At 49.2% G+C, this 16,782-nt stretch overlaps 1 protein-coding gene across 1 annotated transcript; it reads left to right on the forward strand.

Moving 5' to 3' along the window:
- Window positions 1–383: 383 nt before the first annotated feature.
- PPM1G (protein phosphatase, Mg2+/Mn2+ dependent 1G) lies at window positions 384–16,223 on the forward strand (the record flags this gene model as incomplete). The annotated part of the gene is made up of 10 exons (XM_079550735.1): window positions 384–503; window positions 3,713–3,782; window positions 10,152–10,237; window positions 10,577–10,709; window positions 12,132–12,601; window positions 13,022–13,159; window positions 13,911–14,145; window positions 15,249–15,378; window positions 15,496–15,598; window positions 16,023–16,223. The coding sequence occupies 10 exons, from the start codon at window positions 384–386 to the stop codon at window positions 16,221–16,223; spliced, it is 1,686 nt and encodes a 561-aa protein (XP_079406861.1).
- Window positions 16,224–16,782: the final 559 nt, after the last annotated feature.

A 16,782-nucleotide genomic window follows, 5' to 3' on the forward strand; every position in this document is an offset into this window, starting at 1 on the left:
CTCCTGATAGCTACTGCCAAACGCTGGGCGACCTCCGGGAGGGCTGAGGCAGCCGAGCGGAGCGCTTACCTAGCCGTGCCGCTCTAGGAGCCGCCCGTCTCTATGGTTCGCACTTCCGGTCCCCTCTTCTTGGCCGAGCGGGTTGAGCGCCCCCTCCCCCCACCCCCGTGGCGACTCTCTAGCCCGCGCTTCCGGCCGCGCTACTTCCGCTCGGCAGCTCGTTGGTGGGTGGTTCCGCCGCCCTCGCCGCCTCGCCGCCCGCTCCGGGCCGTCCGCGCTCTTCAGGTGCCGCCCGTTCCGCTTCGGCCGCCTCAGCGTTCGCCGTCACCTCCCCTCCGCGCACGGCCGCCGCGCCGAGGGCTGGCATCGCGGCGGCCTCCGCCATGGGCGCGTACCTCTCGCAGCCCAACACGGTGAAGAGCTCCGGGGATGGGGCCGGGCTCGGGCCGCGCCCGCTGCACTTCGGTTTCAGCGCTATGCAGGGCTGGCGCGTCTCCATGGAGGTGAGCGGGGCCTGGCCGAGGGTCTGGGCCTGGCGGGAACGAGGGCTGCTCCTCCTTTCCCTCCCTGCCCTCCCTTCTCTCCCTCCCCCCTGTGCCACCCCCGGCCCTGCGCCGTGCTGGGAGAACTCCGCCTGATGGGAACCTGGGGATGAGGACGGATAGCGACTGCTCACGCAGGTGTAAAGCGATAAGGCAAGGGGGAAGGGTTTTAAACTGATAGAGATTTGCGTGAGGTGTGGTGGAAAATTTTCCCTCAGAGGGCAGCGATGGCGGTGCTGCCCGAGAGCTGAGGGTGCCCCGTTTCTGGAGGTGCTCAGGGCCACCAGCAGCCCTGATGGAGTGGCTGGCAGCCCAGCCTGCAGGAGCAGGTTAGAGCTAGGTGGTGTTTGAGGCCCCTTCCAACCCAAGCTATTCTGTGAGTCTATGAATAGCATTCATGTAGTGGTTAATTTTCTCTTATAGGTAGCTAGTAAACAAGGGGAGCTCAGGAAGGAGCAACACTGGGCCCTGCAGCCTTAAGGGTGCATCTCCTCTGAATGTGGAAAAGCACCTTCTTGTTTGCAGCCCTCTGGCTTGGTCTGGATGGCCTATTCACAGTATTTGGGTTCTGCCAGTACGATTCCACAATGGGATGCTTCATCACTTCTGAAGTGCTTTAGTGGTTTCACTGGTGACAAAGCTGTGACTGAGTTTTTCCTTCTTTCTGCGTGTACCAGAGCTTTATGAAGGTGCAGGGTATGGTTTCTAGAGTAGAAGAGGAAGAAAGGAGAATTGGTGCCCGTGCTCCTAAGGTGAACTTGGTGTTTTTGTGCTCAGTTGGCTGTGAGCAGTGGCGTCTCCATTGTGTTGGCCTTTATATGTGGAGACAGAGACACAGCTGGAGCACTGGGGTGACATGCAGCCATCAGCTTGTGGCAAAAGGCTGAATGTAGGCAGTGTTCTGGTGCACAGAGGCTGGAAACATCTTAAGGATGTGGGCTCGGGTGGGGGGGAGCAGAGAGCTTGTAGCACTGCTGGTGGGTTACCGTAGTCCTCCCACAGGTGGGAAGCTGGCTCAATTTTGCTATTTTGAAGCCTGTTCTCACTGCTGTTGACCTTTCTGGAAATTGGATGAGGGCCAGAGCTTGCAGCTGTGTTTTTTGCCCTAACCAACATCTTTGGCATATCTCCCCACTGAGAAAAGCGGTGCTGAGGGCATTGGTGTGGACGTGGTTCAGCTGCATTATCACAAGGAATGAGATGGTGGGAGTGCTGTGTTACAAATTGAACCTGCTGCAGGTTTCTCCTGTGTGTTTGGTGGGGTTTTTTGGGGGTGGGTTTTTACCCCCTTTTTTCACATTTAAGTGTACTCCCACTTTTCCATTAAGCTTGGGAAAAGCTCGGAGCAAAAGTGTATTCCTTTGGTTAATACTAAAGTTTTTAGGTATGGGTTTTGTTGGTTAGCAGCATGTATGGAAGTGGTAGAAGGATATGGGCATTTTTGGTTGGTAACAGATCCTGCTAAAGTTCTGTCCGTTGCCTGTGGGTCACGTTTTAGGAGCCTCCAAGTGAGACAGGTATAAGGAGTTCTAAAGATACATACTGTAAGAATCCATTTTTACTCCAAGGAGGCAGTTTTATACATGAGGAAATGTTTTGGGCTGAAGGCTGATAGGGGAGGGATTGCTGGCAGCAGGGCTTTGTGAGCTCCATTGCTCATTGTGGAGCATGAGGTCCTTTACCTGTTTGTCTGCTTCCTCGACAGCGCTGCCCTGGTTTGGGATCAGGACGTGTTGCAGTCGTACAAATGGAGTAGAAGATCATTTTGCTGCCAGCGTTGGGTTTCCTCCCATTTGCGTTTCTTGCTCTAATTAAGCTGCTGCTTAGTCACCAGGGACTTATCCCAGTTAGTTTAGTGTGGTTTTGTTATCTCTCAGGCTTCTGTAAATGCTATGAGAAGTGAGGATAAGAGCAGGAGAGCTCCTCAGCTGTGCAGCAATCCAGCGTGGCTGAGTGTAGGTCTAGAACTGTTTGGGGATGGCTGGCAGTGTGAATGCAACCAAACCTGAAGCCAGCTGACTTGGAACAAGTGCTTTTCTTTTGGGGCATCTGTAGCACAGTGAGATTCAAGATTAAGAGCTTCAACCACAGCAAGGAGGTGAGATCACATTGTTTCAACAGCCCCATGCGTGTTTGCTAGCAGAAGTTTGGTTTTGCTCACAGGGTGAAAGAGGTCACACTGGTGTAAGGTCTGGGCGGTGTCTTCTTCCAGGTCTGCTGCTCCTGTGACCATGTGGAGGTAGAGGCTTCTCTGCGTATTCACCTCGAGTGTTGGTTGTCTTTGTAGTCTGGGAGCATGTACAGGCTGGTAGGATTCTGACACTCGTACCCCAAAGCCCCTGGGACAAACTTTCCCTCCTGTTTGTGGAGTGTGCCAGGGTTTCTGGGCAGCTGGCAGAGCAGGGATCTGTCTTATCTTGGGAAGTGGTACCTGGTTCTGTACTTTGGTTTGGGCACTGCTAGTTGCATCTCCTTTGCTTTGCTGCTGTAAAGATGCTTGGCAGATGCCTGGCTCCTTGCTTTGCTGTCGGGAGCGTCCCGTGTGATGGAAGCAGGAAGGAGCCTCTGTGCCAAGAGGAGCTTTTCCAGCCCAGCTCTTTGTTCTCGGTGGGTGCAGTAATGCTATGTGTAGCAAGGCTGCCTTTCCTTGGTCTGCTGGGATAGACAGCTGCTGTCATCTGTGGTTGTGTTCACAGGACAAGCTAAGGCAAAGCCTGTGGTTGTGTGGAAGGCACAAGCTTGGGAGGTTCCATATGTAACCCTCTGTGTTCACCCATGTATCAGAGTAGCTTTTCACTTTGCACAGATCTTGTTTAGCTAGAGCAGGGGAAGAGGGCAACTACAGTAACACAGCCCTTCTAGGTACCTCAAAAAGAAGGAATTGATTCAGACTTGAGCGTGGCAATATCTAGAGCCATATTGAGGAATTAAAACAATATAGCATGATTTAATTGTAAAGAGGCTGAGCTGCTCTAGCACAGAGATACCACAGTGTTGAAGATCCATGTTCCTTCTCTGAGATGAGTTCTCACCAGGTAAACTCTTGGGAATATGTTCTTGCTCTTCCTCCAGCTTTGAGACTGCTTGTGTCAGCGCTCACGGCCTCTGCTCCTTTTCATACAGTGCTTTTTGCAATGCCTCTCATCCCAGCCTTCTGCTCTCTCTTTCAGGATGCACACAACTGCATACCAGAGCTGGACAGTGAAACAGCCATGTTCTCAGTCTATGATGGACACGGAGGTAACTGCACCCCTGCTCCCCCCGGAGTTCTTTGCTGTGGCTGCTTGGTAAAAGTGGCTTCTGGCGTGGCAGCTGGAGCCAGTGTCTGCCTAGCTTTACAAATCCTGCTCCTTCTTGGAAAGCACTTTGTTACGTAGATTGACTAAGGCTCTGAGAGTCTCTTGGGGTTTCTAGAAGGAAGGTCATGGGTTGACACAAAACTGCGAGGAGATTTACGTTCCGTCTTCTGAATCTCATTTAAGAATGCCTGTTTATTTTCTTGTGGGGTGTTAGGATAATCGCAGAGGTTGCAGCTTTATATGTTTGGTGGTTATTTGCATAGGATGTGTTGTATATAAGTAAATATTTTTTTGTGTTTGAACAAGTAATTTGATCTAGCTCTGCTACCCAATAATTTCACTGCCATATTGTACACTTCAGTTGCAAGAAATTGGTAAATAATCACCATTATCAATTTCCACTGTCTTAATTTTGGACTCTGTTCTTTCTTTTAGTAGGAAGAGTCCTAAATCCGTGCTGTTAAATTAAAAAGTAGCCCCCATTTTCTGGCCCTTAAAGCCCACTGTTGCATTGTGGACCCACTGATGCTATGAACCTGACTTAGAATAGTGTGGCTGCATCCAGTCTGGCTGTTAGTCCAGGTCCCTCTTGCTCCTGAACTGTCACTTGGGTGCTAACAGGCTTATGCTAAAAGTCCACCATGAATTATTCCAGTCGTTTTTAGCCCAGGTGATGAAATGCCTGGGCCACAGCAGTCGTTCCGCTGCTTGTGTTGGGCATAACCACACATTCCAGGCACTGTATTGTTCCACAGCTCTGATTATGATTGTTGGTTTTGGATTCTAGCTCTGCAGCGTGCTTTCAGGTGGCCAGATAAGCATTGCCTACAGCTTTGAAGATACAGATGTACCATCAATTTATTGTGACATAAGTGGTGTCTGCTTTGATCTCAGCTCCTTTCCTACCAAATCTGTCTTGAGTGATAATAGGTGGCTTTGTGTCCATGCAGTGTGTATATGTAGTTCACAGAGTGCTTTGATTTGGAAGGGACAGTGAAGATCACCTCACTGCAACCTCTGCCATGAGCTGGGACACATCCCAGCAGCCCAGGCTGCCCATCCAGCCTGGCTTTGGGCACTGCAGAGATGGAGCACCCACAGCTTCTTTGGGCACCCTGTACCACCCCTCATCACCTTCGTAGTGAAGAATTTCTTCCTAATATCTAATCTAAATCTCTCCTCTTTGAGTTTAAAGCTTTTACCCCTTGTTCTGTCGCTATATTCCTGACAAAGAATCCTTCCCTAGCTTTCCTCTTGGCCTTTGGGTACAGCAAGGCACAAAGGGCTCCCCAGAGCCTTCTCTTCTGCAGGCTGAGCAACCCCAGCTCTCTCAGCCTGCTGTGCACTTTGGGTAAGTCCAGGTAGATAACATCAGTTGCTCTTCCCTTATCTTCTGATGCTGTAACCCTGCTATAGAAGGCAACAACATTTCTCAGGGACTGTTTGCCCTTATTGAAACCATCTTGGCTTTCCCCAGTCACCTCTGTGTTCTCTGCCTGCCTTAGCACAGTTCCCAGGAGGATCTATCCACCAATTGTTCTTAATGTCTGTCAGTGAGGAATTTCATCTGCCAATGTCATGTATTTGCAGGGCTCAGGTACCAGATGTGCTGGTCCATACTTCTGCAAACCCAGTTTCCTCTGTGTTCTGAAGCTCTTTGATGGATGTTTTTTGTATCATATATGGGCCTTTCATGTCTTTGATAGTGGAGCAAATGGAGGAGGAGGCTGCCTGCTCCCTGTGTGGCATCTCACTTTCATGCATGACTGCCTTTAGAATCAAGTCATCTAAATGTGACAGTTTGTAAATAAGAGTTTAAGGCTTACCTGTAGTGGCAGTTCTTCTTACAAAGGTTGGTCCCAGTCAGTAACTGATACATCAGTCAGTTACCCCCAATTCTGAGATGGGATCAGAAGAGATGGTATCAGTCTGAAGTGTTTAGAATGAATGTTTTGAAACTCTTTTCCTCTTGAACTGGATTCCAGAGCATGCAGAGAAGTGGGTAGGGCACCTGCTCGTGTCCCCAAGATTATCTTTGAGAGCACCTGAGTGATGGATTGGTTCTGAAAGGCAGAGAAGGGCAAAGAAGTTGAGGACTTAGCAACTATAAAGCTTAATGGTTTTTCTTACATAAATTCAGAAACCATTTGTAAGCATCTAACAAGAAGATAAAGTAACAGTTGGCAAAAACTGGTTAGGAACAAACGACATCGAGCCAGTGTGTTTTTCTTTGAGATCAACGTGATCTTGTTAGCATTTATTTCATGTGTTGGTTGTCGAAAGGACTTCTTATGAAGTTCACATCTGTGTAGGATAGGAAGCAATGCGTGTTTCTGTTTCTTCTGTTTGTGGAATTTTTTGTTTTACTTTTTTTAATGCAATAGAAAAAATTGTGAGAGACACTGGGGAAAGCCATCAGTTGGGATGGCAAAGCACTGGCACAGACTTTTACTTTGCATTTTACATTTCTGGGGTTGGATTTCTCCAGCTTTTCCTTGGCAAATCTTATCAGAACAGACACAGAAACCGAACCTGACTTGGAAGACCAACGTTTGTCCACTTCTACTTTTGTATGATTTCACTGATGCATTACTTCTTCACTTCAAAACAATTCCTCAGGTTCATTTCATTTAAAGGAGTTTTTAAGGCAATAATCTCTCCAACATTTATCAGCTGCCAGTGGAAAGAATTAATTTAGCTTTTCTTTTATACCTCACTCAGATTCCTGGTAGCTTTAAGCTAGTTAAGCCTTAAGTCTCTATTAATCTCCCAGCGTCACATGGGAGAAGTTTTATTACTGCGTTCCTCACGATGTTTTCTCATATGTAGCTTTCCATTTTACTTCACAGTTTATGTTTTCCCAATGAATGATTTCATGCAGCTCCTCTTTTTGGGATGCCAGCAGTCGTAGGATCACCAGCGTTGGAAAGGACCTCTAAGACACCGAGTCCAGCCACCAAGCCATCAGCACCAGGCCCGCTGCTCCCCAGGGGTTCCATGGTGCTCGTTGGCAGCCAGCTGATTTGTGACTTGATTCTGAGCTTTCTTTATCACAAATTCAAATTGAATGTGTGTAAATAAAGATGGGATCTTACAGTCAGATCTACTCTCAGTCTTACAAAGGCGAGAGGGGATGGGTTTGTGCACGTCCGTGTGCTGACAATGATTTCATCTGGGAACCTTGATCTCCAGAGGCCTTTGCCTTGCCTGGGCTTCCATGTTCCTGCCTTGAGGCCACTGCCTGCTCCTGTCTTCACACGTCCTGTTCAGGCCTGTGCTCCTGGAGATGGAGCAATCACAGTGCAGCACGATTCTTGTTGGCTCTTGGGTACCTGACTGCCAGGATAAATGGGGTTTGCTCCGTATTTCATCTGAGTGAGACTTGGCTGGATGCTTCTCAGTTAGAAGACAGCAATACAATGATTAATGGAGACTTGGAGAGTTGTGCTGAGGGATTCATAATGCAGATGTGGAAGATGTGATCCTAGATACAGCGTTGGCTTATATATGAATAATTCTGTTCTCCACGTGTTCAACCCCTGAAGGCTTTTGAGGATGCTTCTAGATGAAGGCACTGCACACAATATCCTGTGTGATGAAGAGCACCCAGCAGGACAGAGGTTTCTGCATCAGCTTTCTCACCTGGCTCTTCTGCTTTGCTCTTGCTGCCCTCACCCCTCCATGGGCCTCAGTATTCGGAGGGAAAGTGCTTGATATTTAGTGAGGATGAGATGTTGATGAAATGTGGTGAGTGAGCTGATTTTTGACACGTAACCAAAACCAGGAGTGTGACACCCAATGAACTGAAAGGAGCCATCAGCAGCCAGCAGGGTGATGCAGAGTGCACCTCTGCACGACTGTGGGAAGTTCCCTTGGCACAGCTTTTGTGACACTTAATGCCCACTCAGTGCTCTGGTCAGGATCTGGCTTCTAGATTGCACTCCCACAAAGGCTTTTTTGATGAGAAAAATCTGATGAGTTTCTTTCTGTTGACAGGTCCAGAAATGCTGAGACAGTATTTAAGTACATGTGTCTGGATCTAAGAGTTGAGTTCCTTGAGCCTAGCTCAGTTTCTGTGGCCATGTTGGCAGCACTGTGCTTTGAGGTACTGATTCAGCTTATAAAAACCATTAGACCTCCCTGGGACTGCTGTGCAAGCAACTGGATCTGTGGTCTGTGTGCTGGGCTGCTGGCTGCTTCCTGTGCACTGAAGGGACACACAGCTTTTGGATTGAAGGACTTGTTAAATCATCGACCACAGGTGGAAGACCCCAAAGATGAATCTTGTTCTTCTGGGCATTTTTTGGTTAAAACACTGTAAGTGAGCATCTTTTTCCTACAGGCTGGGCACCAGCCCATGCCTTATCTGCTTACAGAGGCAGAATGGAAGCCTTGAGCCCGTGACAGTAAAGCTGCTGTGACTTGCTCAGATCAAACTACCTGTTACTTTGAAGAAAATTCCTCGTCCCTAGCTTTGGTGCAAAGATTGCACTGTTCAAACATCTCCATCTGGCAGAGGATCAGATGTCCACGCTGGTATTATTAGATCTGTCAGCTGCTTCCAGCTGGGCAGGAATGGAGCTTCACCGGAGTATCCAAACAAGATTAGAAAGTAGATAAGTCAGATGTCAGGGCTGTCGTGCAGATTGAGTTGGAAGAGAAACTGGAGGAGGCTGTATTGATGTCTGGCAATCATGTCAGTGGCCCCATGCTGCTGTTTCTGGCTTTTGACAAGCTGTTCCTGCAGTTTTCTTGCGTTTTCTTCTCATTCTGCTGAGGGATGCACAGTGCAGCACTCTGCTTACTGGTCAGAAGTGTAATGGGAACACCTAAGTGTAATGTCCAGGTCTAAGCCAAAGCACCAGCCAAGTTCTGAGCACGAGCTCTGCATTCTCACAACTGTCTTTGGGCCTGGCTGTTCAGCTGCTAGCGTCACTGCCGTTATTCACTGCTGTCTCCATGGATGGCCAGTAGAAATTGTGTTGGCTCGTAGATAGAAATGTGGCTGTACCATCTGTAACAGTCCTCCATCATCACGTGTAAACGCGTCCAGGTGTGATTCTTTGCTCAGTTTGTCTCATGGCCAGTTCTTTAACCTATTTGGTTGTGTGGCATCTCAAAAGGTGAACTTTTTAAGCAAAGTGCTTTATGCCTTACCTAAACTGCTCTGGGCAGCCTGGTCTTTGGTCCAGTGACCAAACAAAAAGTCACCAGACCTTTGGTCCGGTCTGGTGAGTGACGGACCCTGCCTGTTGCAGGGGGGTTGAAATTTTGATCATTGAGGTCCTTTTCAACCCAGGCCATTCTATGAAATCATCGAATCGTTCAGGTTGGAAAAGAGCTCCAGGTCCAACCATCAGCCCATCCCCACCGTGACCACTAAACCACGTCCCTAAATTGACTCATGGAATCATTAAGGTTGGAAAAGACCCTAAGAAATCTGTTCCAATCATCCACCTACCACCACCGTGCCCACTGAACTAAACTAAATCATGCTTAGTTTTCTCAACAAAAGTCATAGAATCTTCATGAGCAGATGTTGAGTTGGATCCACAAGTTCTGCTTTCCAAAAGCCTAGCTTAATGGACATTAATTGCCTGTCCTTTCCATGTGAGACCCTGTGAGCCCCAGCCAATCTTTTGTTTCCCTGCCAGGTCTGTTATTGTCAGGTTGTCTTGGTTTTCCTTCCAAGTTCTCATTAAAAGCACTGGGGTCATTTCTTGCATTGTTTATTCTTCAGTGACCTTCCAGCATTTTCTCTCCTCTTCCTTCCACCACATTTTTGAGAGTATGATCAGAATAGAGCTCAGTCTCTTTGCTGTGTAGCACCACAGCGTTGAACTTTTCAGTGCTATTTTAACAGCAGCTGTTTTGCAGGGTTTCTGTTCTTTGTCAATGGCCACTTAATCCCTTTTCAGCAAGCACATTCAAAAAGTCCCTTGTCTGCTGTTTCTTTTTTCTTCCAATCTCACCCCCTTTTTACTTCTCACTATGTTCCCTCTGCACAACTTCCCTCTGCATAGCATGGGTCCACGTGGAACAATGGTCAGAATAGGCCCATGTTCCCTTCCTGGCAGCTTCCAGTGTTGCCCAGCTCTGAGAGGTGAGAACTTATTGAGGTTCCCCAGGGGTGGTCAGCAAATCGAAGCATACCTGAGAAGCACAGCAGTCTGCTCTGTGTGATTTCTTTCTCCACGTCTGGGTTGGTTCTGATTGCACCCCAAGATCTGCCTTGGGAATTTGGTTGCTTAAGCGTACGTTGTGCTTCTGGGAGGACCAGCATCTTTAAGTGGTTTCTGCTGTCTTTCAGGAGAAGAAGTTGCCCTGTACTGTGCCAAGTATCTTCCCGAGATCATCAAGGATCAGAAGGCCTATAAGGAAGGCAAATTGCAAAAGGTATGAGTGAAGCACTGCCCTGGAACAGGCTTGAATACCAGTGCAGCAGAAAGCCCTTGTTTGTTACCTAGGGCTTACGCAGTGCCCCCTCCTTCCAGGATCTGTCTGCCCCACCTTTCTCTATTGTAATTCTCTCTGGTGGTGCTGATCTGGCACTGGGTATGCCCAGGGTTGGTACTGGGATCTGGTTTGGACCAGATGGACCCAGAGATACTGCCTGCCTTGAGCAGTTCAGTCTCCACTTCTGTGTGGTGTGTTCTGGAAGAGGTTTGATCACAGCAGGTATCCTATAGGGATGATGAAACTGTGTGTCCTGATTATGTCTGTGTTCATATTTAGGCCCTGGAAGATGCTTTCTTAGCCATAGATGCCAAGCTCACCACTGAGGAGGTGATTAAAGAGCTCTCTCAGATGGCTGGGCGACCCCAAGATGATGAAGATGAGAAAGAGAAAGTTGCTGATGAAGATGATGGTAAGTCAGATGCTACTGACAAGATAAGACTGCAGCTCCAGGCCAGGCACTGAAAGCAGCTGGACCAGGTCTCCATTAGCAGAAGGTTTGCTTGTCCAAATCACCCAGTTCAGTTTCAGGTGAAGCTGCCACCTCTCTCCGTTGCTTTGAGCTGATTCTAGGAGAATGAGAATGCTGATTCATCTGGTAGCTTAATCCTCTGGACAGCAAACCAACCTGTAGCAGTTTTCCATAGGATATCCTCCATGTGCAGACTTCTAGGATGTGGCAGAAATCATTGAGCTGGGAAGTGGGCTAAGCTGTAAAAGTGAAATGTGTGGTGCTTATCTCTGCCAGGCCGCTGTCAGACAACCTGTAGGCAGGACTGAATGAGATTCTTGTCTCTTTTCAGCAATTCTTTCTTGCCAAGAAGTGAGTGTGCTTTTCTGTGAGCAAGTAGTTGCCAGATCATGAAGCCAGCTTAGAAGATGAATCCTAGGGTAGAATCCTGCGCTGCTCTTGGCTGAACAGCTTGTGTCTAGCCTTCAAGCAGATGTAAAGGGATGCTGACACCCTGAACAGTGTGTTGATCTGTCACTGCTGAGTTTGTTAGCCCTCGTTCTCCAGCCAACAAAGGGTTCTGTTGTTATTGGGTTTGGTTTTTTTCTTTTTTATCCTGTGTTTTTCTGAAGCATTTGGGATATGGCTTTCTTTTCATTTTGACTTTAAGTAGCAAAGAGAAGGATAACCAAGGGGTTGTCAGCAGGGAAATGATGAAGGTTATCTGATACCAGTGGAGTTTCTGGTCCTGGGCTCCCAGTTTAGGAAAAGCCATCCTATTTTCTAGCGTCCTTCATACCTAAAGCTACTTTATGATCTGATTTTAAACGTCTAGATCCCAAATGCTTGGGATCTCTGTGCATAAGCCCTGTGGAGCAACTGCTGTGACAAAAACTTGTTCCCAGTCGTCGCAGTGTTAATGAGCAAATCTGCACATGAAAGCGGTCTGTCTGCTTTCCCCCACAGCTTCATTTGAGCTCACTCTGGTGTAATACGAGGCTCTTTACCCCCCAACCTTTACATGTAATTTAAACACTTCTGTGCTGCCTACAAGCCAGCCAGATAGCATCAGCAGCCTGAGGCGCCGCGATAACTTGCAGACTGCTTGCCTGAGCCGTGGGCAGGAGCCCTTCCCCTGCCATCTGCATATTGTTCATCAGCAGTGCCTGGAAGCAGTGGGACGGTGCAGGCCTGGCTGCATTCGTCTGTGCCTGCTGGTGAGCAGCAAGCATGCTGAGCATTGCTGAAACACGTCTGCAAATAGCAACCTCCAGTCGCGGCACCTCGCTGCTGAGCACAGTGTGTTGCACAGCTGCTGCTATGGTGATGTGTCCTGCTTTTTGACCCTCTTTGTCCTCACCCCCTCCCCCTTTCCGTTTCTAGTGGATAATGAGGAAGCTGCTCTTCTGCACGAAGAAGCCACAATGACCATTGAGGAACTTCTCACACGTTACGGACAAAACTGCACCAAGAACCTCAAACACAAGTCCTTAGCTCTGGCTGGGGAGAATGCTGCGGAGGGGACAGGCAAGCAGCATGATGGGGAGTCAAATATGAACGGAGAGGCTGAGCCAGGGGACCTTATCGACCACAAGGAGAGGAAGAATGGGAAGCCAGATGAAGAAATCACGGGTATTTCCTCCACCTCAGACAAAGCCAGCACTGGAGGCAACAGCCCTGCTCTGCAGAAGCCTGAACTAGGCAAAGGTGACGAGGCCGTCACCTCTTCTACTGGGGAGGCCGGGCCCTCCTGCTCCTCCACGGGAAAGCCCCAGCGCACAACCAAATCCAAATTTTTTGAGGACAGTGAGGATGAGTCAGATGAGGTTGAGGAAGAGGAGGAAGACAGTGAGGTAGGAAACAGCACTGGGACAGAGTGGCCTTCTGGCTGGGCAGAATGCATTGCTTGCTGTGGTACTTGAGCGACGAGGCTCATCCTAGGTGTGCCCTAGGAGTAGGTTTTTCAGGCTGATACTACGAGGCCATCTCATTGGGGATTGTGTAGATAATTCTGAGGGCACCATACCCTCACCTGCACAGCAGCCATAGTGGATACTCATCGGTCTTGCTGCATGCACCATCCCTCCATTCACTGTGGTAGTTGAAACTAGCTGCTCTGTTCGTAGACATCAGGTTTGGGGAACGCCGACCAGGTCATTTCACTCTTCTGGGGCAAAGTGATCCTCTGTCCCTGGGGTGGAGAGACCAGCTGTCTGGGGAGGGCACTGAGGGTGTCCTGCGTGACTCCTGGTGGTATCTCTTGTTTCTTGTAGGAATGCAGTGAAGATGAGGATGGTTACAGTAGCGAAGAGGCAGAGAATGAAGATGATGAAGATGACACTGAAGAAGCAGAGGAGGATGAGGATGAAGAGGAGGAAATGTTGTTACCAGGCATGGAGGGGAAAGAGGAGGTGCACACCTTGTTCCTGTGTTCTGCAGCATAGTGTGGAGCCAAGGGCACGTGGCAAGGGGTGGGGGGAGGGGATGAGGCTCAGCAAGGGGCTTTCCATTCAGCTAAGAATATTCCTTCTGTTTCCCCGAGGCTGAACACAGCTACTGACAGCCTGACTCAAGGCAAAAGATGGAGGGGTAGAGCATATATCTGGGCACCAGGTTGAGACTTCACTGCAGGGTTTGCTGTGCTTAGAAATGCTGTGGGAGCTGGCATGGGAGGGGCACGTGTGACAGTAGCAGGACAGCTGCTCCTGGGCAGAGCATTGCCCTTGGCCAGGCCGAGGCTGTGGCTCCTCAGCCCATGGCAGATGGCCAGGGACCCAGGATCTCAAGGAAAGGGAGTTACAGCTTCCAAGGTGCCAACTTTTCTCTCTTTGGGGAGGTATTCTGGCTTGCTGCGAGTCTCCTGCTTGAGTTGGGCGGGAGCTGGAACTGCTGCATTGGAGTTGAGGGCACAGCAGGATGTGTTGAACACTGGAAAATCACAGGCAGTTGAGAGGCTGCAGTGGAGGGGTGGTTTGATTGTGCCTCTGAGTGAACACACTACTGCCATTTTTCATTCTTTCATTTTCTCCATTGTTCTGTGTGCTTATGGGAAGAAGGGTCGAGATGAGTTTGGGGCAGAGCTGAGCCCGTGGTGGTTAGTGCTGCTTATCATCTGATCTAGAGCAATAGGAAGAAGCCTGAGCAAAAATGTTTTTCTTGCAGCCTGGCTCTGACAGTGGGACGACTGCTGTCGTGGCCCTCATCCGAGGCAAGCAGCTGATTGTGGCTAATGCTGGAGACTCTCGCTGCGTGGTGTCAGAAGGTGGCAAAGCTGTCGACATGTCGTATGACCACAAGCCAGAGGATGAGGTAGAACTGGCCAGGATAAAGAATGCCGGCGGCAAGGTCACCATGGATGGGAGAGTGAATGGTGGCCTCAACCTCTCCAGGGCAATTGGTGAGCAGAACTGGGGGTGGACAGGAGTGTGCCTGGCCTCAGCACATCCGTGCTTCCAGCACTTGCAAGCCACTAAGTTTAAGGAACAGTTTTCAATTTGATGATGTTTAGAATCTGTTTGGTATTTCATCTGGTGAGATTTCAGCCTAATTAGAGAAAACAGCCATGAAACTGGCAGATGTCAGTGGAGAGTATGCCCAGCCCTGCCAGGCTGTGGCACAGGATGCAGTGTGTGAGGCCTTCAGGGCTTTTGTGCCTGCAGCTGGGCTGTCAGGAAACCACCCTGCATAATAAACTATCTCAAAAAAAACACCAACTTGACTTTCCAATAGGAAAGATTTTCTCTTTTCTGTTGCTTGTTAGGATGCTGTTGAAGTATCTTGGTGTGTTGCTTACTACAGACCTAACTTCCTACCAGTCTGAGCCCATTTGTTCTTGAGCCAGACTTCTCTTTTAATTGTACGAGCTCCATTCCCCTTGTGCAGCACTTCAGGCAGCACCTGACTGCTGTTTCCTCTCATCCTTTGGTCTCTTACAAGTAATGTGGGAGTCATTAATAACTGAGGAGATCTGGCATGTCTGGTAGCAGCCCAACAGTCTGAGCAGATGAGAAGCTTGGAGGCATTAGGGGAAGGGTAGGCAGTGACACTGACAATATACTAGGAAATGCACAGAGAAGGGAGAGAAATGTCAGCAGGTAAGGGTTGAAGTGAAGAGTTCTTGTGTGGAAAGACCCAAACCACAGAAATGATCACCCAGGGGTAAAGAGATGAAAACACACATAGGGTGAAATCTAGGGGTCGGTTTATCTAAGGAAACTATCGCCTAGTGTTCTGTGCTTGCTTTAGAAGTGTATTCCTGCAGTGTAATGCCAGATAAGCCCCTTAGTCAGAGCTGAGGATTGATTTTTCTCAAGTGAGCTTTAGCTTACTGAGGGTTGAGAAGATCCAAACCCAGCAGTGCAATGTGGGCTGTCAGGTCGAGCATTGTACTGTCCTATCTAGCCATGAGTTTAGGGCTGGGTAGTGTTCCTCATTGCTCAGGGGTAGGCAGGGTTGCCAGTACCCAGCAGCTGCATAAATTGATCCTCCTCTCCCCTACAGGTGATCACTTCTACAAGCGGAACAAGAATCTGCCTCCAGAGGAACAGATGATCTCTGCCTTGCCTGACATCAAAGTGCTGACAATAAATGATGACCATGACTTCATGGTCATTGCCTGTGATGGAATCTGGTAGGTAGCGAGGGAGCAGTTGTTCCTCTTTGGCCATCACTGCCCTGATCTCTCTTGGGGCAGTGTGGTACGACCGCTCCCTTAGCTAATAACCCTTCTGACCTTCCCATTCTGCAGGAACGTGATGAGCAGCCAGGAAGTGGTGGATTTCATCCAGTCCAAGATCACCCAAAAGGATGAGAACGGAGTCCTGAGGCCGCTCTCCTCCATTGTAGAAGAGGTAAGGTCCAAAGCTCACCCCATCAGTCTCCCCACCCTCCTGTCAGCACACAGTGATTCTGCACCCCAGCTCCATCAGGCCTTGTTCAGAGCTTAAGGGATCTGGCAGACGTAGGTCGCAGTGCCGGCTGTTACAGGAGCAGAGTTGTGTCTGAATTAGGGGCCACTTCCTTTGGCACCTTGATTAATGCCTTTGACTCCTGAGTTTCTGTCAAGCCAAAGGAGTTTCTGTCCACTTTCAGGGAGCCAGGGGTGCCGAGGGCTGGTTCTGTCCCTTGTCTGGCTGTGAACACCTTCTGAGCCCAGCCCGTGATATTCTGGGCTGGCAGCCCCTACCTGCACTGCTATCAGAGGGGGCCCAATGTGTCAGAATATTCGAAGTGCTGTGTCTCTGCTGTCTGCTAACCTGTCCCATCCTTTCTCAGCTGCTGGATCAGTGTTTGGCTCCAGACACCTCAGGGGACGGCACTGGCTGCGATAACATGACCTGCATCATTATCAGTTTTAAACCCCGCAATACACACCCACCTGCTGACAGTGGGAAGAGGAAACTGGAGGATGTGGCAGCACCGGCAGCACCAGCAGAGGAGAACGGCAGCGATAAGAAGAAGGCCAAGCTGGAATAGCAAGCCTCGCACAGGGACTGTGCTGTGCGCTCACCAGACTCTCGTTTCTTAAACATGCTGAACTCAAGACTCCAAAGTCTTGTCCTTTTTTTAGCCTTAGCAGAGGCCTTGTTTGTCCGTGTCCTGGTTGGGGGGTTGGGGGGCGGGTCTGGTTAGCAAGGGCATGTGGCACTGTTCATCTGTAACCATTCCAAAGAGCGAGCCAAGGGCAGAGCTGCACGCGGGAGCAGCCGGCGGCCGCGGCGTGGGAGCCCACCATCGGTGGCAACCTCTTAGCACAGAGCCCTGTGGTTAGAAGGATGTCCCCCCCATTGTCTCCATGTGGTTGTTGCCATTTCTGTGCCTGTGACTTTCTGTTCGGAGGGAAGGAACTTTTTCACTGTTGAGGTTTTTTAAATCTGCACCCAATTATTTAAGGCCCTTTCTGTTTTTATTTGTGAAACAATCCGGCTGTGGTGCTGCCGCCACACGTCATTCTGTTGTACACTTTCAATCAATACTTTTTTCAAACTAAAAGCCCGGAAAACATAGTTGTACTTCTGGTCATTGGTCCTTTCCT

Source organism: Tetrao urogallus (assembly GCF_951394365.1).
Source record: "Tetrao urogallus genome assembly, chromosome: 2".
In the NCBI taxonomy this organism is placed as follows: domain Eukaryota; kingdom Metazoa; phylum Chordata; class Aves; order Galliformes; family Phasianidae; genus Tetrao; species Tetrao urogallus.